This window comes from Candoia aspera, chromosome 3 (genome assembly GCF_035149785.1).
Source record: "Candoia aspera isolate rCanAsp1 chromosome 3, rCanAsp1.hap2, whole genome shotgun sequence".
NCBI classification, from domain to species: Eukaryota; Metazoa; Chordata; class Lepidosauria; order Squamata; family Boidae; genus Candoia; species Candoia aspera.
Window position 1 is genome coordinate 155,883,749 of NC_086155.1, and position 25,841 is coordinate 155,909,589.

At 36.7% G+C, this 25,841-nt stretch overlaps 1 protein-coding gene across 3 annotated transcripts; it reads left to right on the forward strand.

Annotated features, from left to right (window-relative positions):
• The first annotated feature begins 1,908 nt into the window (after nt 1–1,908).
• Nucleotides 1,909–25,154, forward strand: PTPN2 (protein tyrosine phosphatase non-receptor type 2). Of its 3 annotated transcripts, XM_063299076.1 has the most exons (10): nt 1,913–2,153; nt 7,844–7,934; nt 13,037–13,137; nt 15,165–15,263; nt 15,650–15,787; nt 16,452–16,661; nt 18,863–19,024; nt 20,097–20,287; nt 21,830–21,931; nt 24,818–25,154. In XM_063299076.1, exons 1-10 carry the CDS (start codon nt 2,079–2,081, stop codon nt 24,837–24,839), a joined length of 1,191 nt encoding a protein of 396 aa, XP_063155146.1. In that variant the 5' UTR covers nt 1,913–2,078; the 3' UTR covers nt 24,840–25,154. The 3 variants fall into 3 exon arrangements, with proteins under 3 accessions (XP_063155144.1, XP_063155146.1, XP_063155147.1); XM_063299074.1 differs by lacking the exon at nt 24,818–25,154 and having other exon boundaries at nt 1,909–2,153; nt 21,830–22,764; XM_063299077.1 differs by lacking the exon at nt 13,037–13,137 and having other exon boundaries at nt 1,914–2,153.
• The last annotated feature ends 687 nt before the right edge of the window (nt 25,155–25,841 follow it).

Genomic DNA, 25,841 nt, shown 5'->3' on the forward strand with positions numbered 1-25,841 from the left:
AACTCTATTCTTTTCTTTGAAGGAGTTGTGAGGCATGGAGGAAGCCAAACTTGTATTTTCTTCTTTGAGTAGAAGAAAATGCATTCTTTCTTTTAGCCCTGACAACATAGTGTACATAAGTGTGCATGTTTCTATGTATGTGATTCTTGCTCTCACCAACTTTTATACAAGCAGAAATGGAGCAGCTCACTTCAGTCATTATATAAGTACCTTATTCTAAATTGTCTTCAGAATACACAAACTAAAAAGCTGTAAGCTTATTCAGTAAACTCAGTAGAACCTAAATCTGAGGAGACACATACTCTCTCATTGGTAATACTGGTTTTATTTACACAAGTTATCTCAACAGTACTGCAATAAAACACAGTTACTGCTTGTCTGAAAAGTAAAAAAAAATCCCAGGAGACATCAATGGTAAATCACTTTTGATCATTGTGATGAATTTGCATGGAACTTGATTCAAAGGCATTTTCATTTTTTAAGTTTTATATAAACAGAGCCACAGTAGGGTTAGAGTTTTTCCATATGTGCTTTACTATGCCTTATAGCAGCTGTCTAATGTAGCTACAATTGGCAAGCCATGCTAGAATTGTAACGACTATATGCATGGACAATATACCATAATACATTGATTAGTACAAGATAAGCCCCCCAGGTAGAAGTGTGTCCAATGAGCTACTGAGGAAGAGCAGAGGTCATGTACCAATAGCATGCTATTACACTGCAAGGATATGTATACCATTGGTACATTGAATGTCAAAACTATGAATCAAGACAAATTGGATGTTGTCAGAGGGGAAATGTCATGACTGAACACTGGCATTTTTGGAGTCAGGGACTTGAAAGATACATTACAATGACAACCAAAGCCACAGTTTTCTCAATTGTAACATATGGCTATGAAAGCTGGCCCACCAGAAAGGCTGAAGAAAAAAAATTATGCCTTTGAATGTTAGTACTGGAGAAAATTGTTGAAAAAATATTTGGACTACAAGAACAAATTGTACAGTATGTATTACATGGTGTAAAGCCAGACTGCTCACTGGAAGCACTGTTGATGCTAAAACTTAAATATTTTGGACATACAACGCAAAGGCAAAAGTCACTGCAGAAGAACTTGATGAAAGGGAGTCAAAAAAGAGGTTGACAAGACAACCCAAGGAAACAAACATGAATCTACAAAGCTGTTATGACAGACAAGCCTGGCAAAATGTGGTCCTTTGTGTCACTAAGCTTCAGAAGGGACTGAATTACATGCAAAAACATGGCAAAACAGTTTACAAACTATAAAATATACCAAGCACTAAAAATCAATATAAAAATGTATATAGTAAAAAGGTGACAGAAATGAAAATAAAGCAGAAGCAAAAATAATTTGTCCACCATCAGACCAAGATTTAAATGTACAAAGATTCAATTGCCAGGCCTGTTGGTTTTTGGAAAAGGCCATGTTGTCTCCAAAAAGCCTGATCATTCAACGTAATAAGCTAAGCTATATGTTGCTTAACTATGGTTTACTGAATAAGCCATGAATTCATACAACATACTAAGCCAGAAACCAAAGTTTATAAACCACTATACTTGTTTCCACATGATACATTTACCACATAACAAGCAAATTATTTATAGTTTAGTGTGTTGTGCAAACTCTGTGATTGTATGCGAATGATTTATGGTCCAGTGCGTAACTTGAACCTAGCCAACTGTGATTCATTCAATAAGCCACAGTTAAAGAAATCGCGGCGTAGCGCAACGCGAAAACCCAGCCCGAAAGTTAACTCATACTGGTAATTTCCGCACACAAGGCGACCAATGACCAAATCCCAGGTACGCATTCTCCCTCGCTCTCTCCATCCACTCCGTCAATGGGCGGAGCTTCAGCTCTATTAGGCGGCCAATGCGCATGCGTCGAGAGTCAGGGAGCGCTGAGTGCGTGCGCGGTGCGGAAACTCGTTGAAGGTAACGCGAGCGGCAGAGGGGGCGGGTTTGTCGTCCTCGCCCTGTCAGCAACTGGAGGTAGGTGATGAAGTTGCCGATTTCCAGCGGCTCTCCTCCACCCTCTGGCTATCGCCGCCATTATGTCCGTCATCGCCACTATAGAACAGGAGTTTCAGGAGGTCGACGCTGCTAACGACTGGCAGCCCCGCTACTTGGTGAGTGAGGGTGGGGCGCGCGCGCGGGGAGGGAAGAGTTTAGGAACCAGGAGGCCGCTTCAAGCGGAGGAGAAAAAGAAATCGCCGGGCCCGACGGGCGTTCTCAGGTATGCGGAGACTCGGGGGAAGAAGTGCGCATGTCCCGAATTTCAGAAGGGGCCGCGATGAGCGCGGAGAAGCCAGACTCGGAGGGCCGGAGGGGAAGCGGGCGAGAGGTTTCCAGCCCAGCGCGTCCGCTTGCGGGCGGCTCCGGTGGCGGACTTAAGCGGCTAGGAAGGGCGGGGAGAGGCAAGGCTTTAGGTCGCCGAGGAAGTTTCGCTGAGCTGCTCTCGCTGATTTGTTCCCCACGTGGTTGTCACGCCGTCTTGCTGGACTCCTGGATACCAACTACAGCAAGACTTCGTTTGGCTCTTGAACACAATATTTTTAACATGGAGCAGCCCATCTAAGAAAACGCTGTTATTGCCACTGAAGGCGGCTACAAACTATCGTTGTGTGATGCTGTTTCATTCGTGAAGTGTGCTTTGCGCTCAGTGTTGTGTTACCCATGTAAGAGCAAACTGCCTCGATCGTTTTCCAGGTGCTTTGGTCAACCTTAATTAATTTTAGCTAATGGGAAGGGATTGTGTGGTTAGGGTTAGCATGGAATGAGTTTGGTTAAAATAGGAAATATCTCATTGCAGAGTTCCTTCTTGTAACATTAGTGTATTCAAAAGCAGCATAATTACACTGCCTTGTAGATTTCAGTAGATCCTACTGAATGGACACAAGAGTAGCTAAGTTTGGGAAATACCAGCTTTCCTAAGCTTATATAGCAGTCTTATCACCAAAGTTAGATACGAAACCAGGCATTATAGTATTTTCTTACAGTCATATAGCCAATGTTATGCCTATTTAACACTAATAAGGCTCTATATCACCACAAGGATAGCTGGCTGATGCTAGGGTTAGTTGTTAGATTTAACAATTAAACAGGTTTAACAGTACACTAAAGTTAATTTAAAAAGGAAGCAAAATGTCCTCTTTGCATAGGACTTCAGGGAAGAGGCCTGTGCATGTTGCAGGCATGATCTTAAGTGTTAAGCATACAAGCACTTAATCTTCCAGCCTAAACAAGGCTAATGACAAGGATATTCCCCAAACGCTGAATAAGAATGAACTGGTGGAATAGAATGGTAAAGAAAAAATACATTTAAGATTTGCCTAAAAGAATTTCCAGAGGGATACCTGTACTGTGTTTGTATCTATAAATATGTTTGGTGGCATCTTAAAGGGTAATCATTGCAGTTGCTCTTAGTATTCAAGTTCTGGTTGAATTACCACTGTTGGTACTATGTGTTTTTTCTGACATTATTGCTTACAATTCTGTCCACAACCAATTGTCTCTGTGTGTATGTGCAATTGGGAATTTTAAGAAGTATTAGTGTTAAAGGTACAGCAACCCTTTTGTCAAGTAGAATAATTCTCAATGTTCTTCAAGAGTCTGTAGGGGTAGAACTGATAGCCTGCTATTTACCAGTTATTCTGGATTATAGCTCCAGCTGTTCTTGACAGTTGGACATGTTAGCTGGAGCTTGTGGAGTTATAGCTCTAAATGACAACTGAGTATTACCTATTCTTGCTGAAAGATGGCAAATACAACTCAGGAAAGAAGATTAATTGGGATCTTCCAGTCAGAACTGTGATAAGTAGCTTTACTTATATGATGGTAATATTAAAGTGAAACACCAGTAAAAATAATATAATGGAGACCGTATCATAATTGACTCTGAGTTTTTAGTATAAAATTTCAAAAGATTCTAGGAAATACTCAGTTTCAATTAATCATTAGAAAAATCAAGTAGTGGATGTCACTTGAATTATTTAATGGATTAATCAAGAGGTTATTTTTATTGCCTTGTACATAAACCTTTTTGAAAGGTTACGAGTCACTTTTTAATACAGTAAAAAATACAGCTTTTACTATTTTTAATAGGTCCCATTGTGTAACTATCTAGTTTCACAATTAATGTGCTGGATTTTTGTTGCTGAGCTTTGCTCCTCCCTGGGGCTTTACATCATCACCAGGTGCAGAGCCACAAACTGACAGGAACTGAAACTTGATTCAGTTTTATAGATAAATCTCAATGCTAGTACTTGAAGCCTACCATTTTGTGTGTGGGGGGATAGCTTTCGATGCTGTCTGTTGCTTTAACTAAAAGTCTGACAACAGCTGAGTTGGTAAAAAATGTTCCTAAATGTCTGCAGTTTGCAATCTCTGAAATTCCACAGTTGTGCAAGCATAATAAAAATGTGACTCGTGCATGCAATCCTGCCTGTGTGTATACTTCCTTATATATTGTGGCATGATTTTAAGTAACTTGGCGATCTTGTTTGAAATTAGCTAATTTTTCATTGGTAAATAAGCAACAATGATTTTTAGTCATGTTTTGTGAAATCTTGTATTAGGAATTTTAGTTAACTAGATTACTGAATATCATGCTGTTAAGAAGCTTAGCATATGAGGACAAGAAGAGATTAAAGGAAGTTCTTACACCGGAAAATCTCCCCCCAACAAATTTTTAATTATAGCGCTCAGTAATATAGCTGACTTACAACTAGACTGATTGGGGACTTGAGGTAGGTTATAATTAGCCATAAAAATCCTTTTATTCAGTTTTAATAATTTGCATTATAGCTATTTGAATTTAGCACTTTTTAGACTGCAAGCTAAAAAAGCCTCATGTGGCGCAGAGTGGCGGGCAGCAGTATTGCAACCGAAACTCTCCCCATGACCCGAGTTCAGTCCCAGTGGAAGTTGGTTTCTCAGGTAGCTGGCTCAGGTTGACTCAGCCTTCCATCCTTCCGAAAGCGGCGTCCCCCCAGAGGGTCAGACATGACTCAGTGCTTGCACAGGGGACCTTTTACCTTTCATCTCACTAGACTGCAAGCATGGCTTTGAAGTTGGAACCTTTTGAAATCTGATTGAAATAGTCAGAAACTCCATTGGGAATCAGTGCCTGCCATGTGCATATGCTTCCCTATAATTAACCAAACTATGTTTTAGTCCATTAATTCAATTTTTGACAGCCTGTATGCAACACACTAGCATAAATAGGCCGAGTCCATACAACACACCAGGTTAAACTGTGGTGGCTAGTTTGTGGTTCATTGTACCATACAAATACAGCCTGTAAATCAGATGTCAAGTACCATTAGCAAAAAATATACTTGCTGGTGATATTTTTTATGTGCATTACTAAATGCTAATGAGCCTAAACATGCTGATAGGAAAAATTAAGTTGTGTTTCTCTCTCTGGTTTGAGTCTTAATTCAGCATTACCATATATAAATACACAAATACCTGTGTTTATATCCATAGCGGAGTACTGATTTTATGCCTACATTGTTTAAGCTTTCTGCTATAATTATATAAACGTTTCATAAGGTAAGGGTTGCCTAGCTAGATCAGAAGACTGAAGTTCTGCACTGTCTCAAAGAATTATCTGCATGGTGTTCTTAGTGAAGTCAAGGATAAACAACTAAGAGTAATTTCCTGTCTTTACTTATTAGCAATATATTACCTCTGAACATGGACATTTCATTTATAGTTACTATTATGAAATATAATTTTTATATTTCTCTGATTTCCTTTAAAGTCAGATATATATTAACAGCAAGTTGAGTGGAGTTCTGCTCACTACAGAGGATGGGAACTAGGGTATATTGCTTGTAATTCTATCATTACTATGCCTCTGTAGTTGAGGGTTGGGGGGGAAGAGGTGTCACAAAGGGAATTGGTTATAGGAGCTTCTTTAGGATCTTAGTTCCTTCTGTGAATGGAAGGGGCTTTTCTGTTAATAGAAAGGACAGTCTAAAACCAAATCATTAGTTGGGTTTGTTTAAGCATATCTTACTGAATTAACCCATTTGTGGGTTTGTTTAAGCATATCTTACTGAATTAACCCATTTGTGGGTTATAATACATTCAACCCCAAACTAATCATACTGGCTGAATTTGCATTACATTCAGTGTGGATGGATATTGGATATGTAATGTCTAAACGCTCATTTTACACTGAGTATAGTAGTTCCTTGCCTGTGCCCACTTTGGATGAACTCTATAGATAGTCCTCTACTTACAACCACATTGGGAACGGAATTTCCATTGTAAATTGTCGCAGTTGTAATTTGAGTCACCACGTGACTGGACCTGATTTTATGACCACTTTTACAGTGGTTGTTAAGCGTATATTGGGTCATTAAGCGAATCACTGTAGTTAAGTGAATCCAGCTTTCCCTATGGGTGCTTTGTGCTAGAAAAGTAAAAAAAAATCACAATACATGATCATGTGATCGTGGGACGCTGCAACTGGTTGTAAATGAGAGCCAGTTGCCAAGTGCCCAAAATGTGATCATGTGACAATGGGGGAGCGCAATGTTTTGTGACTCTAGGAAGTGCTTTACAGGCCATAAAACACCTATTCCAAGGCCGTCATAACTTTGGACCATCGTTAAATGAACAATCGTAAGTTGAGGACTACCTGTCTGCACAAGGAAAATAATTTTTGTTTTTCTACTCTTTCATACACTTTCCCATACAGAACATAACTGTACAAAATACTGTTATGTCTCTATATATGGATGGTTGATGTGTTGACAGCCACATTTATGAGACAATTAGTAAGTCTTGCACATTGATATATTTATTTGCTGCAGTGGCTTTGCCTAAAATTTACTGTTAAAATATGATTGATTAGTTTTGGTTGATTGTGCTGTGGCAAGCACCCAGTGTGCTTAGTTTATGGTTCAGTCTGTTATGTAAAGCCAGGCAGTTGGTTAACAAAATTATTGTTAACAAAGAGACAGGTACTCATGATGTATAAGTATAGTCAGTGTATGAGGTAAGGGTGTGTTGTTGTCTGAATGCAGTGTTGCCTTAATTTTATCCATGTCTTCTAACTACTGCAACATTCAGGTGAATGGGATAGATTTTTTTTTAAAAATGGACCAAAAGATTGAACTTCTGTGTGGTATAAGGAGTGGGTATGAACTGCATAAGTCCAAGGCTTTTTCCTTATCTTTCTTCTGTAGAGGACAATTTAATATCATTTTGCTCTAAACAAGGATGTTACTGTTTCGTATTTTCTTAAATGACATGTTTCACTTACTAGTAAATTGAGGATAACTTTTAATCTTCCTGTTGTGGTAGCATAACAGAAATGTTAAGTACTGTAATATTCTGATTTTTTTGTTTCATTTTTTTAATAACTTGTTTGAAATTTATTTTCATTTGTAAGGTACAAATGTGTCTTCATCATATCAAAAACCTCACTGAAACCAACATTTAGATATGATGTCAAGCATCAGTAGAAATGTTTCAGCAATTGTAGTCCCAACAAAGGAAGTCAGAATGCTGGTACTGAAACAAACTAATACTGTGCAGAGTTATATCAAACAGCCATGCATGCAGAACAGTGCAAAAGTTTCCTAGCTAGGGAAACTTTGGAGTTCCTTAATGTAATACAACTGATCAGTTCCCCACTCTTGCTCCTGAGTTTTCCATCTATGAAAAACAAAAGATTATATAACTTGAGACTAATCTATGGTGTCTTTTAAAGAATGAGTGATTTGTTTAATACATTTTTGTTTTCAGAAATCCTTTTGTTTTCAGACAATTAAGATTTATTAACTATTGCTGTTTCTTCAAGGATATTCGGCATCAATCTAGTGATTATCCTCATAAAGTGGCAAAGTATGCAGAAAACCGAAATCGGAACAGATACAGAGATGTTAGCCCATGTAAGTAATATTTCATTTACTGTAACTTCTCTTAATATATGGCAAAGAGGCACTATTAACACTAAGGTGTTACATTTTAATTGATATTTCAGCTTAGCCTTGCACATAGAATAAACTTTGGTCTGGTATTATAAATAAAAAAGCATAAATATATGAAGTGTCACAGGAGTTATTGAAATTAAGTGTGTGCGGCTAAAGTCTTGATTTTTTTTAAAAATCCTTAAAGATTTATGTTCCATTTTATCTCTGTGGAACTTAGTAAGGAATTGTACATAAGACTTCTAAGCAGTATTCCTTCCAGGAGCTGACCAGATAACGAGATTGTTGCACTGTGTGACCATATCATGAAATCCAAGATAATTTTCATTGTTCCTCCAGATATTTGGGTGATTTTACCATAATTACATTTTGTAATTTTTTGAGTACCTGTATCTTTTGTATACAATTAACACTACCTGAACTTGTCTTTAGAATGTTGAAATAAGAGATGGGGGTACATTCTCTACCCCCTGTTGCTTCTTAGTGTCATCTTTAGAGGGTGAACAGTCAGAACTGTGTTGTGATGAGTATGTTTGATTCTAATACTTTCTTAGTGTTTTGTATCTGTGAATGCAGTTAGATATTTGAATAGAATTAAATGAGTATTAATTTTAAAGAATTGAACAAGTTTAAGTTTGGAAAGTGCAAGACTTACCTAATGTTTTAATTGGGCTCTATATCTCTCATGTTAGTGTATTTTCAATTTCTTTTGGAATTACTATTCTATCTTTTTAAACTGTTGGCCGCTCTGAGTGGTATGGAAGCATGAGAAGAGTGGGATACAAATATTTACAAAGACTCAAGGGACAGAAGGGGTTATTTAGGCCCTTGAGTCCAACTTCTTGTTCCATGCAATCCCCAACAGATGATCATTCAACCTCAGCTTAAACATTCAGCAGAAGACCAACTCTCTGGGTAATTGGTTCCACTTGTGAACTGCTCTTATTGTTGGGAAGTTTTTTCTAACAATCATTTGTCTCTCCTATAGCTAATTTGTGTTGCCAGTCCATTTCCCTTAACACATTAAGATCATTTTGAATTCTGTTCCTGTCTTCTCAAATGTATCTGCAGTTTTTTCTTATCTGCAAATTTAATAAATATTTACCCCCAAAATGTTGAACAGTACAGGATTCAGGACTTACCTTTAACCACTTGATACCTCTCTCCACTTTGATGAGAAACCATTGATGAACGCTCTTGGGAGATGATTTTTGAGCTAGCAGTGTATTTTGTTGCCATGCTATGCAGCCCACATATAATAGGCTTGCTTTTTAGATTGTCTTGGGGTACTTCATCAAATTCTTTGCTGGAGTCAAGATGTATTATGTCTACAACATTTCCACAATCTACTAAGAAAGCTATGTAATCAAAAAGTGAGATAAGATTAGTTTCACATGTTCATCAGTGGTGATTTCTGGTAATTATTGCATTGCTTTCTAGATGCCTATGGGTTGATACCTTTATGATGTACTCTAAAATCTTTCCAGGTATCAGTATCAGACTGACTGATCTGTAGTTCCCCAGACCCAACTTCCCATTTTGAAGAGAAGGACAAGCTCAATTTCAGTATTCTTGACAACATCTGTACAATTCCAAGCTACTTGCATATGCTTTTCTTCGGTGATCTGTCCATCTTTCTATCCCATGTTTGTTTGTTTTTTTAGATTCTCACTATATAAATAAAAAAGTAGATATTTTCTGTTATATTGAGCTTCTAAATGAGGATTCTAGATGACAAATTTGAGGTTATCAGAGTGAGACAAAAAGAGTGAATCTATGCTACTTGAGGTAAAGTATTTCTGAAAGAATATTTAATTAAAGACTGGAAAAAGTCCCCTCCAAATTAACAAAGCATTGTGAAAGGTGAAAGGTCCCCTGTGCAAGCACCAAGTCATGTCTGACCCTTTGGGAAGATGCCACTTTTGCGACATTTTCTTGGCAGACTACATAGGGTGGCTTGCCATTGCCTTCCCCAGTTGTCAAGCATTAGTAAAATCAGTACTGCAGGTTTCCAGAGTCACCTGGCTGAAGTGTTAGCCATTGGTCAGAACTCTAAGGACATCCTTAACCCTCCTTTAGCCTTGGCTCAAAACGTGGCAGTTACTGAAAAATCAAGATACCTGTTTTCTCTTCTTTTGTTCAACAATAATTTCCTAAACAAAGGGGTCCCAAGCTTTATTAGGAAAGCACCTTATGAAAAAGTTTTCTGTTTTCTGTATTTGAGAAGAGTGAAGTTCTTGTAGGCTTGAGTTATAGGAACTGTTGAAAACATTATTAGTTCTATTTTTAACAGAAGGACTCTTTCTCTTTCACTGGGGCAGTTGTGTTGGCGTCCCTTTCTTTTTCATGATCTGTATAGGTTTTTGTGTATATGTGAGTAGAGGAGAACTGCAGCTTGACAAACCAGAGAGGAAACTTGTTCATTGACATTGGTAGAACAAAACATAGAAATGAAGCAGTGCTGTATTATATGAAATCAAACAGGAACTGCTTGGTGATTCAGTGGTTAAAACCATACTTGCTGACATCATATTTCCGAGAACTCTAGTACCAGTATCTGCAATTTACTATAACAAGGTCTTAAGTTTTTCCTGTTGGCAAATGGTATGTAGTATTTACAAAGGCTTTGGTTTCTATCCAGTAGAAACATTTGCATTCCAATAAATTGATATTCTGAACAAGAAACTTAACACATTCAATTCCAAACAAAGTATTTGGGGTTGAAGGAAACACTATTTAAAGTTTGAATATTATTTTAATGCGTTCTGAGGATATCATCCCCACCAGAATAGATTATCTCTATTGATTACACTAAATAGATAATAGCATGTTTTCAATAGTTTCTATGCATATATTTTTAACATAGGACTAAAACTTCTATTTATGTGCACAGTCTGCATTGAAAGAGAAGGCAGTTTCTTTGTCACAAATGATAATGTAATCTAAAACACTTGAAAGCGACCTTTTAAACATATTGTGTACTACCAGGTATAAATGCTGATACATAAGGCTATGTAAAATCATGATTTTAAGAACTAAGCAGTAGTCATCTGATCTGTGCTTGTTTAATTGTGGGTTAGAGATCTTCTAAGCAAGTGACAGGAAGCTAGGGTTATATTCTTAGTTCTCCATTTTGAACTAGATACCATATTTTGTTCATATTTATACATCCTCTTGTAAAAATTTGTTCAAAGGTTCTAAGGGTACTGCCCTGGCTGAAGTCCAAATGAGATGATTTTACACTCTTAAGAGAACTATGTGCACAGCCCGAGCATCGAGTGTAATATTTCTTTCTTCATTTTTAACATGCAGTGAGCTAAGCCATCGTGTATTTTTTAATGCAGACTTTGTCTCCAGTTGAGCTGCCACAGACTAAGAAACAAGGAAAGAATTAGATTAATTACATAGTTGTCCTGGACTTGCAAAGAGTTATTTGGATCATGGACCCAATTCTTCAGTAGTTGGAATTTGCTTTTTGCATGTCATTGGAATGCTAAGTCTGTGTAAGCTGCCATCATGAACTGATTTTCAAAAAAAATAACTGTATAGGTGGATAAAAAGATTACTGTTTATCAGCATGTCATTTTCTTCTGACAATTGTGAGTAGCATAAATCTTGAAATGTTCAGTTAACATTTGAGAAAGAAGAGCTGGTATTATGTTATCATTACAAATATGACCTGTGAGCTTGGAAATTCCTGTTTCAAAGTGTACATTTGCTAAACTCGCAGGGTAGCTTTATGCAAGCCATAAATCCCTTTAAATCTAATCAGAATAATAAAACTGCACAACATAAATAGCTACTAGAATTAATCAAACTATAAATGTGAAATACTTCCTTGAAGGGCAGTATAAATGCTAATGGATTCTGCCTCTCAAATTTTACCCAAGTGGAGTAAAATTGAAGAAACTGAGATTCAGATCTTCACTCAGTTCACTCAATTCATTTTGTAATGATGTCTTAATTTAACCTACCATAATGGGCATGTTAAAAAATATACAGGCAGTATTCTCATGACATGCCTACCCATGAATAAGTTAACAATAATATACTCAGTCTGATTTTCTGGGTACATATGAAACACTTAACCCACACTAGTTCAAACAATGAGCTAAAATATGGCGAGCTAACCAAAATTATGATATTACTGTCCACACAGTAACTATGCATCAGGGAGATAATATTTTATCTTGAGTTTCTGGAGGCCTGGTATTATATAAAAGTAATAAAGAATATGATGCATTATTTAGGTGCATGTAAGGACCTAGAGGGAAATTTGTATCCCAAAATTCAAGTGAAGACAGTACAAGCATGCTTATCATAGATAGCCCCTGGAGAAATTGAAGCAATCTAGTAATAACGTCCATTAAAATTTTGCTGCTTCTCAGAACTGCAACAAAGGCCTTATGCTGCTTCTGCTTCATTTGGAGATTATTCTGAAAAGTGTTTCTGTATTTATTTACTGAATTTATGTGGCCACCCGTCTCACTTGCGTGTGACTCTGGGAGGCCTACACAATTAAAACAAACTAACCATCACAAAATTCAACCATTAAAACTAATTAAAAACAGTTAAAAACTATAGTAATAAAAAGACGGGAGAGTGCAGTCTAAACTGGTACTTTGTCCATTTAAAATTTCCTTCATTTGCTTCCAGAACTGCTATAAAAGGGAGATAACACTTAATGGTACAAGCATTTCAATTTGCATATTAGAGTGTTTAATTTTATTAAATGTATACCACAAGATACAATATAAGCATTGTAAAATAAATTGAGTTCCATTCCATTCCCCCCATCGCACCTGCAGTATTTTGCTCAAGGAAGTGTTTTCTTCTTTTTTCCTTTCCAGACAGACCTGAAGGAGAATAAATTATCCACTACATATTCTAATAGAAGCATTTTGTTGGCAGAATGGTCAATCTCTTGAACTACAGTTTCTTGACTGATAGCATTGCTGATAAAAGAAATTTTTATATGTGTATATATATATATATATATAATATATACACATGCACACGCACACTATGAAACTTAACGCTTTCCTGATTATATTCTTTTCAAGATGATCACAGTCGTGTAATACTACAGAACACTGACAATGATTACATCAATGCCAGCTTGGTGGTTAATGAAGAAGCTCAAAGAAATTATATATTAACACAGGTAATTATTAGACTTTAGGTAGTACAGGCTTTGATTATATTATGATAGATATTCTATTCTAATAGGGCCGAGTATTGGTTCCGTAGACTTGTTTTCTTTTTCTCCTGTCTTGCTCTGGTTTAATTTTCTGTTTCTTAATTAACATTTTATTTTATTTTATTATTTTTTGGTGCCTTTGAATCCATGCAGTTTTCTTGGCAACATTTTCGGAAGTAGCTTACCATTGCCTTCTTCCTAGGGCTGAGAGAGAATAACTGGCCTAAGGTCACCCAGCTGGCTTCATGACCAAGGCAGGACTAAAACTAACAGTAGCCTGGTTTCTAGCCTGATGCCATTAATGACTATACCAAACTTGCTCTCAACCTTAATCTAGATTTCCCCAATTCAGACATAATGGAAAAGTTTGGCTTAATATAATTTAGGATTTTGTTCTCAAATTGGTGCAACTTGGGAATTAAGAGAAAGGAAACAAGAATGTAATAACTTGGTCTGATCTTTATAAACTGTGATGGGTGAAACCTGAAATAATTCTCTGAAGTAAGACACAATTTATGTAGAAATGAAGCATTCTTTTCTGGGATAGCTTAAACCATATTCAACCTAATACAGAGAGGCTGATAACTAAAAGTTTCCAGGTCTGGATGATGTGTGAAAGTTCTTAAATAACTCAAATGTGAAATTACTAGTCTCATGTAACATGTTGATCACTACACTAGACAATTATATAATACTGGCCATTATAATAATGGCCATTTAAAAAAGTGGGGAGGGGGAATCCAGATAAATCCAGGAAAATAAAAGATGATTGGTTGAATACCTATTGCAGATAGATGGATGAAAGGTATTATTAAAGATAAAATGACCGTGCAAATTCTCCATCTAAAGTTCAATTGCAATTCCCAGCAGCCAAACCAGAATGAGCAATGCTGAGAGTTGTAATTTAAATTGGTGGGACACAGGTTTCCTACTCTTGAAATAGAACGATAAGGACCAGCATTACTTCTTTTAAAAAAACAAACTATAGTATCTCATTACTTTTGTCTCACTAATTGTTAAAGAGTTCTTTGATAAAGTCAACAAATATTTGAATAAAGCGATTTAATAGATATTCAAAGTGTCGTAAAGTCATGCACAAGCTATTATTGAATTTAATTGGATTCTTTTGTTTTTAAGTAAGTGCTTAGATCTGGTTTTATTGTACAAAATGTAGGCATTGCTTAATTCATGTCCCATTTCTTTGCCCACTTACAAGTGCTGGGTTACAAAATGAGATAAAAACAATGTAGAGACAGTTATGAATATTACACATTTTTAAAGAAATCATATAGAGTGCTTTTGTTATTTTTAGAATATAAGATTTTGAAAGTGAATTGGATCAAAATGCTGTTGCCACCAAAGAAAGGGACAAGCAATGACTGTCAAAAGTACTGGCAACTTCAGAATGAAGGAAGAAGTAGCAAAAACTACTGTTCTACTAATCTCTGTTAGCAGGGAATCTCTCTGAAACTGATGATAGGTCAAATCTGGATCCAAACTTTTGTATATTATATAAAGGATATCTGTTATTTCAGTATAGTATTATTGTAAAAATGTCTTCCAGGAGTACAGTCAGGATTTCATGAACATCTTACATACTTTTAAAAGTTATTTTGCCATGTTAAAGTGTGTTAAAAGTGTATATAATAGGCTTTTAAAATAAAAATTGAAATATATTGAAGAGTCCAATAGGTATAAATGTATTGATCTTATTATCAGCATATAGTATGCAGTTTTGGCCAATGTTACATACTTATCGTGCTTAGCAGAAATCAGAACTGTGCAAGATTGTTTTCCTTTCATTGGAGAGAGAGAAGGGCCCAGGAGTTTTTTCTGCTTAGTATCTTCACACATAGACCGTATGTCAAAACGTAGTGTTCCAAATACTTTATGATCAATATTATGTTAAGCACTCTCATCTTTTCATCTGGCTCTTTCAGGAAAGCTTTCTTTCTAAGTCTATGTGGTGTTTGTTCCTTTTTCTTGTGCAGGGTCCACTTCCTAACACATGTTGCCATTTCTGGCTAATGATATGGCAACAACAGACCAAAGCAGTTGTCATGCTTAATAGAATTGTTGAGAAGGATTCGGTAAGTTGTCTTTTTTTTAGTTAAAATTAGTTAATTATATTTGATAAGGTTCCCACTCCTTTGGAATTGATGTATAGAAAAGGGAATAAGAATTTAATCTGTCAGCAGTATACATTCTGCTGGTGGTTAGACATAATACAGCTATAAAATCTGACTGCAACTTAATCTAGTAACATTAGAAGAAAACAGACCTGATTGAAATGCAGAACTATTTACTTATTTTAATATCTAGAATCTAGGAGAGGTTGGAGGATTATTTGTGTGAACCTGAATAAGCCTGGATGATAAATTTAGCCTGGATAGAAAATAAGTTATAAAAACAGTAAAAGAATATATGTATATCAAGTGTGTGTGACGAATTGCAGTATTCTTATTTTATAATGCAGGTGAAATGTGCACAGTATTGGCCAACAAAAGAAGAGGAACCCATGATATTCAGAGAGACGGGGTTTTGTGTAAGGCTAAAATCTGAAGATGTCAAATCATACTATACAGTACGACAGCTCCAGCTAGAAAGTATCAATGTAAGTTAGCATTAAAATTATGTCTACTGCACCAAAATACTTTGAGAAAACTATGTTACCATCACTGAAATTTGCCAAGGCAAAATTAGAGTGTTTTTAAAATCACTCATAATTTTATAGCTTTTCAATTGCAGTTGGAGTGTGAACACTGCTTGGTTCATGGAGAAGTGGGTGATAAAAAGGAGGTAGACAAAGGATAAGATACTCTTCATGTTCTTTCTGTGTTTACTATTCAGATGCTTCATTTAAATAGTCTGACCTCTTTTGAGGGCAGTGGGAAGAAGTCTCATACCATACAGAAAGATGGCAGTATGGCAAAAGGGAATCAAATTTCTGAAGTAACTGGAAAATAAATCATACTGAAAATACTTGAGTAAATTTTCCTTTTACTAAATTTATATTTCATTTCTTGTTTGCCTTGTAATTGAATATCAGTATTAATCAATTGGATCAATCAATTTTTCTCCAGTTGTGTCTTTTATTATTTTCAGAAGACTTTTCAAAGTGAGGAAAATTTACAGAATTGTACTATCTTAAGCCAGCTAGATTTTTACATGAAACTATTTCTCTTCTCCTACTATATTTGAACTAGTGCATGTTCTCTTAGTTGACTACACAAGCAGATTAGATATCTCCTGCTGAATTGCTTTCTTTCTTTCTTTAGACTGGTGAGTCCAGGGTAATACTCCATTTTCACTATACTACATGGCCAGATTTTGGAGTTCCTGAATCCCCAGCTTCATTCCTCAACTTCTTGTTTAAAGTCAGAGAATCTGGATCTCTGAGTTCTGAACATGGACCTGCAGTCATTCACTGTAGTGCTGGAATTGGGCGCTCTGGTACATTTTCATTGGTAGACACATGTCTTATCATGGTAGGTTTATCCATAAATACTTACCTGAAAACTACCACAGCATTATTCTAAGTGTCATGCTCCCAGATCAAACGTTCACAGAACATCTGATCCGACTTGTATGCATGAATGAGTCAACCTGGGTTGAGACTTGCGAGTCAGTAGAAATGGTAGGGGGAACAAGCTAGGAGTGTGAAAACATCTTGTTTGGACTATCTCTGGCATCCAAGGTCAATTGGCAGAGACATCTGCACAGAACTGAACGGACTGGCATGAAAAGGCAGGCTGCATACCGAAGAAGGGGGAGGAGATGGAATTCATTGGACTGTTTAACTTGGGAAAAGCACGGGAACTTCTATTTGCAACTTTTTCTCTGTACTGCACATTTCAATATCATTAAAGAGATTACTACTTAGCATGCATGAATCAAATTTATTAACAAAGCCCTGCATGGCATGGGTCCAGGTTACCTAAGGGACTGTCTCCTCCCCATCACATCAGCCTGTCCCACCCGGTCGTGTAGAGAGGGCATGCTATGGACCCCGTCTGCAAGAGAATTCCATCTGGTGGGGTCCAGGAGGCGGGCCTTCTCTGCAATAGCACCTGCCCTTTGGAATATCCTTCCCCCGGAAGTGAGATTGGCTCCCTCCCTCCTGGACGTTAGGAAACAGCTAAAGACCTGGTTCTGTAATTATGCCTGGGGTGGGGGAGAGAGTAGCCATTCCTGGGGATGGTTAGTTTCTTAGAAGGACCCAGTTCTGCCTGCAAATCATAAAGAACTTTTAACCATCGAGGTTTTTATTGTATTTATTTTATCTGTATCATAGGGTTTTATAGTTTTATATTTTTATCTTTTATTGTAAACCGCCCAGAGTCCCTTTTGGGAGATGGGTGGTGATAAATTTGATTGATAAATAAAATTTAATGGTAAATCGAGTGGCAGTCATTACACTAAGATAATGTGAAAGAAACACTACTTATCTATGAACTATAGTAGGAGTGAACTAGCTCAGATATATTCCTTGCCCAAAAAGCAATGATTTGCCAGATCAGGACCACACATTACTGCTCTTCCAGTATGCCCAGCTTCAGGAATGTTTATTCATTTCACATGATATCTGAAATAGGAAATGGGATTAAGTTATCTTTCACCTTGAAGAGTGTCCTAAATTTAGATTGCTCAAACCATTTCCTGGTTGAGATATAGCTGGACCGTTTCACAAATGAAGTCTTTCCTGAACATGAAAAAACAAGGAAAGGACCTCTCAAACTAGGTTGCTGAATTGGGAATAAAGTCATATTTCCATGAGGGAAGGTAAAAAGGGCTGTAGTGAGGTCTTGGTTTTATCTTCTACGTCCCTATCATCTTGCGGATTACACTGTAAACTGTCTACACATTATCTTCACTGATTTGAAGTTAGAGTATTATAGCAGAATTCTTACAGCTCTGCATTGGTATTTATAAAACAGTATCCTCCGCTTCACAAAAGGTAGGTATTGTTTCCATTTTCACTGTCATAATGGTAGAGCCAGTTTGGTGTAGTGATTAAAGTGTTGGCGTAGAAACCAGGAGACTGAGAGGTCTAGGCCTCCCTTAAGCTTGGGTGACTTAGGACCAGACATTCTTTGTCAGCCCAACCCACCTCACAGGCTTGTTGTTGTGGAGAAATAGGAGTATTAAGTATGTTTGCCACCTTGAGTTATATATAAAATAGGCAGGATAAAAATGTAATAATTAGGATACCTGGTTAGAGTGATTTACTATGGTTTTTCACTTCCTTGGGCAAACAAGTTACCAAACTGATCAGTGATGCCTGGAAGTTTATTACAGCCTATCAGGACATATGTTGCTGCACCTGCCCTGAGGAACAGCATTCCTCTCAAGGCCCGCACAGTCCCAAACTAGTCTGCCTTCAGCACAGCTTTGAAGACCCACTTTCTTCCATAGGCACTGGACTGGGATGCTAGATGTAGGCACCATTGAAATCGAGTGTTTTGTACATTGTGGAATGCCATTTCATTCTTGCATTAATTGTTACATTGTTTTTAACTATTAACTGCCCAGGGTCTTGTACGAGTGGGCAGCCATAGAAATTAAAATTATTAATTAAAAATATCTCAAGTATCTTGAGGGCTTAAAACTGAAATCAAATGAAAATTGAAAAGAGACTCTGGTCTGTTAAACTGCCACCAAAACCTTTTGCTGTTTTTTTCATTTCCAGATGGAAAAAAGAAAAGATCCATTTCACGTAGATATCAAGCAAGTATTACTGAATATGAGAAAATATAGGATGGGACTGATTCAGACTCCTGATCAACTAAGATTTTCATATATGGCTGTAATAGAAGGAGCAAAATATATAATGGGGGATTCCACTATGCAGGTAAATACATTGTCTGTTTTTAAGTCACTCTGGATGGGTCATAGTAAACTTCACAGAACCAGAATACAAGTAGTCCTTGCTCAACAACCATTCATTCAGTAATGGTTCAACGTTACAGTGGCACTGAACTAATGGTAGTTATGACTGGCCCTCAAAGTTACGGCTGTTGCAGTGGCTTTGCGGTGATGTGATCAAGATTCGGGTGCTTGTCAGCCAGGCCACTATTACAACTGCAACGTGTGCTTCAACTCCCCCATGCCTATCTCCCCCCATCTCTGCCCTTTTGGCCACCCTGTACTCCACCGCCCTGCTGCCCCCAGCTGACTTTCACCGTCTTCCTCCTCCCACTGCTGACGGTGTATGCTCGGCTGAGGCAAGTGCTGGTCCTTCACGATGCCTCATGGGGGGCAGCAGGAGTAGGCAGTGGTGGAGTACAGGGAGTCCGAAAGGGCAGAGACGGGGAGAGATAGGTGGGGGGAGTTGAAGCAGAGGCAGAGGCAACAGGGCAGTGTAGCCTCATCTCTCAAAGGGAGCTCACCAGACCCAGCTGAGGAGGAGGCAGGACAGACCCACAGTTCATGCAGGGCAGAAGCATGAGGTCCTCTCCTAACGACTGCATGATCATGGCCTAACGACCACAACTGGAACTATCAGAACTGCCACCACTAAGTTGTGTGGTCACGTGATGTTTCGCCTAATGAACACTTGGCTTATTAGCAACAAGAAATTCCAGTCCCAATTAGGTTCGTTAAGCACCTGTACACTATTCTTTAAGATTATGCGAGGGGCATTATGGGAAGAAATAGGTGTCTGAATTCCCTCCTATCCAAGTCAAACTTGGGGAAGAATTCAGAGTGCTATACTGTATTAAATAGATTAGATGTAATTTACACACATTTTTATGTGGGCAAGTATACTATTTATCCAATTTGTTCGTATTTATAATTAACCCTATAAATTAATTTTGTCTTTCATACATTTTTGCAGTTTAATTCTAAAAATAACTTGAAAATACTTACATCTAGTTTTTCAGATTCAACTATTCAAAACATGTATTTTTTTTTCTATTCAGTGTCGCTGGAAGGAACTCTCAAGAGAAGACCAAGCACCAAGTTCTGAATGCTCTCCTCCGCACCCAACTAAACTTACTGCAGAAAAGTACAATGGGAATAGCCTGGGTTTAGAAGAACAGGAGCAAGGACAGAACATAAATGTTGATCTGCTCTCTCCCATACAAAATGCTTCAGATACAAATGATGACAAGTGAGTAATAGTTTTGTTTTATAATAGCGGTAAAACTGGCTAGTGGCCAAAAACCATTTTTTTTATCTAGTCTATCAAATGACAAGATTTTGTCTTTTTTACATAGTCAAGGTAGCCTTAAAGCTGATAAAGTAATTCATCCTGGAATTTTCTAGACTTTTTTTAGCAGAATTAAAGAGTGGTAGTGTTACTTTTCCTTCCCAGGCTGGGATACCTGACAGCTAATAGTTCTCTACTTTATAGTCCCATCAATTTTGAAACAGAATTATCATTATATTATTTTTATAAGCAGTACTGGGCATTGAAAGTCATTATGAAAATACCCTTTGGATGAGAACCGATTTGCCACTGATGGAAATGATTAAGGAACAGTTCCTGCCAACTCGAATGCTGCTGTGGATAGTTTATCTTCAGACATCTGAACGTACTTCCAGGATGTGGAACAGGATGGGAGAGAATAATATACATCCACTGACAAGTTCTGTTAGCAGAAGAACATTGCCTTAAATACATATTCAGAATCTAGAATTTTAGTTTTCATTTGTTTTGGTTGGTTTTTAAACTTGCTCTTATGTTACTAGAGATGTCATACCTAGAAAACATACTTCTGAGGTAAGGGCTAGTAGTAGCATACACTGATAGATTAACATTAATTATTGGCAATTCTCAACATGATATAGTAGGAAGCCTGTGTGCAGCTGTGCACAACAATTGGTTGTGGGGCATATCTGTATATCTTCCCCTCTCCAAGAATTTCTGAAGTTCTGAGAACCTGTTCTTCAGTGTTTGGGCCCTTGGGAATAAAGGTATGAGGAATTACAAATAGGGAAATTTCTGAAAATCTTCTATGAACAGAGAATTTAAGCTGTATATAATATAGATTGGATAATAATTATAAGCAGCTTATAATATTGTGTGACCACAATGCATTACTAAAATATAAAAACCCAATTTAACTTGCATCTTCCATTTTGAAATTTTCAGGTATGGTTAAAAATGTGTACATTTTCAAAAATTAGATACGTATGCAGATATATGTTGATGAATATACTCTCCCTCATACATGCTGTCAGCCCCACAAGGTAGACTAGACCAGGAATCAGTTCCACTGGAAAGCTAGGACTATTGTAATTGAGAGTGGCTGTAAAAATCTTGCAACCCTCTTCTTATACCCATGTGAATTAGGGAGTTGTCTGTCTGAGCTGCTTCCACATACTTTCTGGTTGTTTTGAATTTAAGATATGTTTTCCCTTCATCATGGATCTTGCCTTCTCTGTCAAGGTCATCTTTCTTACTTTTTCTTACACAGTTTTTTTTCCCCCTTGACTATGTCACCCTGAAGGATTTTCCTTCATAAGTAATTAAATCTTAACTGTTCAGATTAAAACTACATCATTCAATTTAATCTGATAAAACCAAGTATTAAAATAATGTTTCTGCATCTCACTGTTTCTTTTCAAGCATTACTAACTCATCTTGCGCAATTAGGGCATGTGTGGAATATATAACTCAAAGCTGACTAAAGTTTCTATTTTCTTTAAGGGCTTTACGGAAGCGGCTGCGAGAAGACAAAAAAGCTAACACAGCACAGATGGTGCAGCAGATGAAACATAGGCTGAGTGAATCTGAAAGAAAAAGAAAAAGGTGGTTATATTGGAAGCCTATTGTTATTAAGATTGGATTTGGTTCAGCCATATTTGTTATAGCTTATTCTTCCTGGAAATTGTATTCCCAGTACATGCTCATGTAAGTAAGTGAGCAATCTTGCATCTACTATGAACCTTACATCCCATGATTTAGTGGGATTTAAAGTGAGTATAAATGGATCCAAGATTGCTGCCACATCTGACAGAACAAATGTGTTTTTACTTCACCAGTGGCAATTTAACTTGCAGCATTGAACTCTTGTTAGTCTGAATGGCCAAGTCACCAGAAGGATGACCTACATACATGATATAAGCAATAAACTGTGTAGTGATATTCTGAATGCAAAAAGTTACATTTGTATATTAATGTACCATTAACCATTTATACTATGCAGAGTTAAAACAAATTTGATAACTCTCTATATAATCATTTTGTAAATAACTGTATTTTTAAAAGCTACATTTGTATAAATTATCCAATAGAAATGAGTTATTGGTGCATCTACCACCACCTTTTCAGGAATGACTTGGAAATTTACTTTGACCATTCCCAATGCAATGATTAATAAATTGTTTCAGAAATTAAATGTTAGCAAATAATTATTCCACAATTTCTACTTGTAAGATGTATACATGTATTTATGCTTAGCTATTTTATTTAAAACATATTTGAAAATATTTAATTTTATAAGTCTACTGGGAGGTTGGATCTTGTATCTCAAGCTGCCTCTTTGGAAAAAATACTTTGTCAAGACTGCAGCTACTGTTGGAAGCCATAGCTTGTGTTTAAAGCTTAAACATTCCATTAAATGTGAAACATTTTTGTGGGTCTTACTGGATTTGAGTCCTATTCTTGTATAGCTTCTATGTCTGTTATATTGGAATAGGCAGCACATTACCAACTTGATAGTAATTTCAGATAATAAAATTATAGGGCATATCAGAGGCATTACACAGAGAAGCAAATAACCATAATGCAGATTTAACAGGGGAAAGGTGGAAATGAAGATTCCTGAAGCTGTTGGCATTGGGCTGTGGCATAAGCTATATACTAGGAATAATCCTCTCCATTTTATCATTACATTTGAAGAACAAGAGTAACCAATTGTTTCTGGCACTCACAACCCCACTACACAATATTACATTTATGGCATCCATATTTATCCAAAATGTCTTATGGGTCCCATCTCACTCTTATTTAAAACAAACTGGACCACCCTGATAAGAGTGCAGTTTAACCATCTTTAAATGTTCCAAAGCACCACTGTGTAAAGTGGATGGATCATTGATCCAAGACATCACCATGAAAATACAAAATTCTGGGGCATGGCATATGTTAGGTGATTATCTTTTGTGCAACAAGCTGTTCCTTTGCTCTCATACTCTATAAGCTCTCCAGAGTTGCTGTGGAGTCTTCTCCAATTCTTTTGGGCTGATCTGCTGGAAGTTACCGTGTTGCCAGTGGGGATACCTTCTAGGTTCAACCACCAATGATTTCTTATGGCTAAAATAATACAACTTATAGAGTCCAGTGTTAGTGTATGTGCTCTAAGTTTCTTGTAAATTCTACTCTTGGAAAAATAGATGGCATCCCATGTTTTGAAAACACTGAAATGGTTAATGTGAAGTTCCTCATAACCTTTATTGCATAAAAAGATATTCCAGAAACAAAACTGCCTTTTTTTCACCTTTCCTAGCCTACAATTTGTACTTTAATTGAAGAGCGAGCAATCACACTTGGCCTCAACAACTCTTCCATTTTATACTGTAATGTGATTCATGCTGCCATTTCTAAAATGTGTATATTGAAACACGAGCATGGTAGAACTGTACACATTACATACATAAACACACACCTATTACATAGGAAACATGAAAGCACAATAAATGTGTCCTTTTGAGATTAACCAGCTTTCAAGTTTTGTTTTAGGGGCACATGTATACATAAAGATAGTCAATTGAGGTATTCTCTTCTATTTCTATCCCCATTAAATAATACAGACTTGCTTTATGCTGTGTACTGTGTGACTGGTAGCAGCTTTCCAAGATTTCAGGAGTCTTTCCCTTCCATCCTTGGGAGTTCGCCAAGATAGAAACTAGAACTCTTCCACTGCTGCACTGTAGCCCTGCACCTTTCTGTTCAGCTTTCACATTTTAGCACCCCCCCCAGTACGCGTTTTTTCAGGTTCATTAATCCGTATCACACAAATCATAAGCACAAATGCATAGTAATAGTGCCGCTGGATACTTTAGTTCTAACAGTTTCTCAAAAGTAGTTGCTACGTTGTTTTCATGACTATAAATACATAGATTTTTGAAAACTCTATACATTCATTCATTCATTCTTGTAAATACCCTGCTTAATTCAATGAGTTGCAGTTATTACTCATTTAAAAAATACTTCCCTATTTTCAGTTTCTATCAGTGTAGTGGTTGCTGTATTGATTCCTCGTATTGCTTCTTGCCCTTCAATGTTATATAACGTTCAGCAGGTTTTTGTTTAGGTTTTCTTTCTAAAATGTGATAGCTAACACTAAGATAATTGCTGCACTTCCACTACACAGCTCACATTTTTAAAAGTATACTTAAGGCTTATTTCAAAGGGAACAGATGGTGAGCGGTTTCTTATACCTATTCAATAGCAAAATACTGAGGCAAGATGGTTTTCTACTATGATTTTTTAATGATTAGTTCAAAGACATTTTGTTTATAGCAGGATGCCCATACATGTATGTATACATCCAAGCTGCAGTATCTACTCATTAATAAATTTACCTTTGATTTAAAAAAAAAAACGGGTAGAGTTACATTGCAGTTATAAAACCCTAAAATTATACTCCTGACTATACTGAATTTGTGACTCTTTTACATTGTGTGTTTATAGGCCGAGAGTGACTGACGCCTAAATTGCCAAGACTTGAGAATGTTCTTCAGCTATAATAACACACTATTGACATGCAAAACAGGACATCACTGTTCTTCAGGAAAAAAAATGAGGTCTGAGCAATACACAAGTGGCCTCATAAATATATGTTTACAGCGTAAACAAACGGAACGAAGTACATCACCAGCAAGAGACTGCAAAATAGAATTTGTCTTACGTGTTTTATGCTTGTATTAACTGTAGAGAGTTGTAAGATCACATATACAAAATACTTTGTACTGCCATTCTTGTATTTTTTTTATATTTTTGGCAGCATTAAATATTTTTTTTAATTATATACTGTTGTGTGTATATTTTTCATCCAGTTCCAGAAAGATTATTGGCAATGCTCTGAGAAATGCTACTTTAATCCATGATTACTCTCAGCTTCAGCTACAATATTTCTACATGATTACTTGTTTTTTATTCAGTTCTGTTTCCAGTGAGAATTTAACACATTCTCAAATTTATTACAAAGAGAGAATGAGAGTCAAACGAACTTCAGATGGAGATGACAAAGCTTGTCTATTGATGGCACTGGACATACACATTTTTAGAATAGAAGGTGCAAAGGGAAAAGTGGGTCTGTCCAGAGACATTTTCAAAAGTTCATTTTCCCATCCATTTTTAAAAGAAAATTATCTCACTGCCACAAATCCACTCTCACACTTTTATATTTGAAAAATTTGAAAGAATCTGGATTTTAAACTCACTGCATTCAGTCATGGCAGTGCTGATGAGTTAGAGTGATTATATTTTTAGACAAGTACATGGAAATTGGGAACAACTCTGGAGCTTGCATGAATGCTATTGGTCACAGAGAAATACTTTTGGTTTTGTTTAAAGAAAAACTCAACAAGGAAATAAAAAAACATACAAGTCAGGGTGTTTTTTTTTGTATTTGAGAATCTCCATGTTTCCTCTTTAGTAACTGTCTTAACCAGCTTAGAAATACAATTGCCAAATAACACAATATTAAAGACCA

Coding starts and splice junctions, on each gene's coding strand:
- PTPN2 (XM_063299074.1), top strand. CDS start 2,079: ATGTCCGTCATCGCCACTATAGAACAGGAGTTTCAGGAGGTCGACGCT. Junction 16,662..18,862: donor TAGACACATGTCTTATCATG/GTAGGTTTATCC, acceptor TTTCATTTCCAG/ATGGAAAAAAGAAAAGATCC. Junction 19,025..20,096: donor TGGGGGATTCCACTATGCAG/GTAAATACATTG, acceptor TTTTCTATTCAG/TGTCGCTGGAAGGAACTCTC.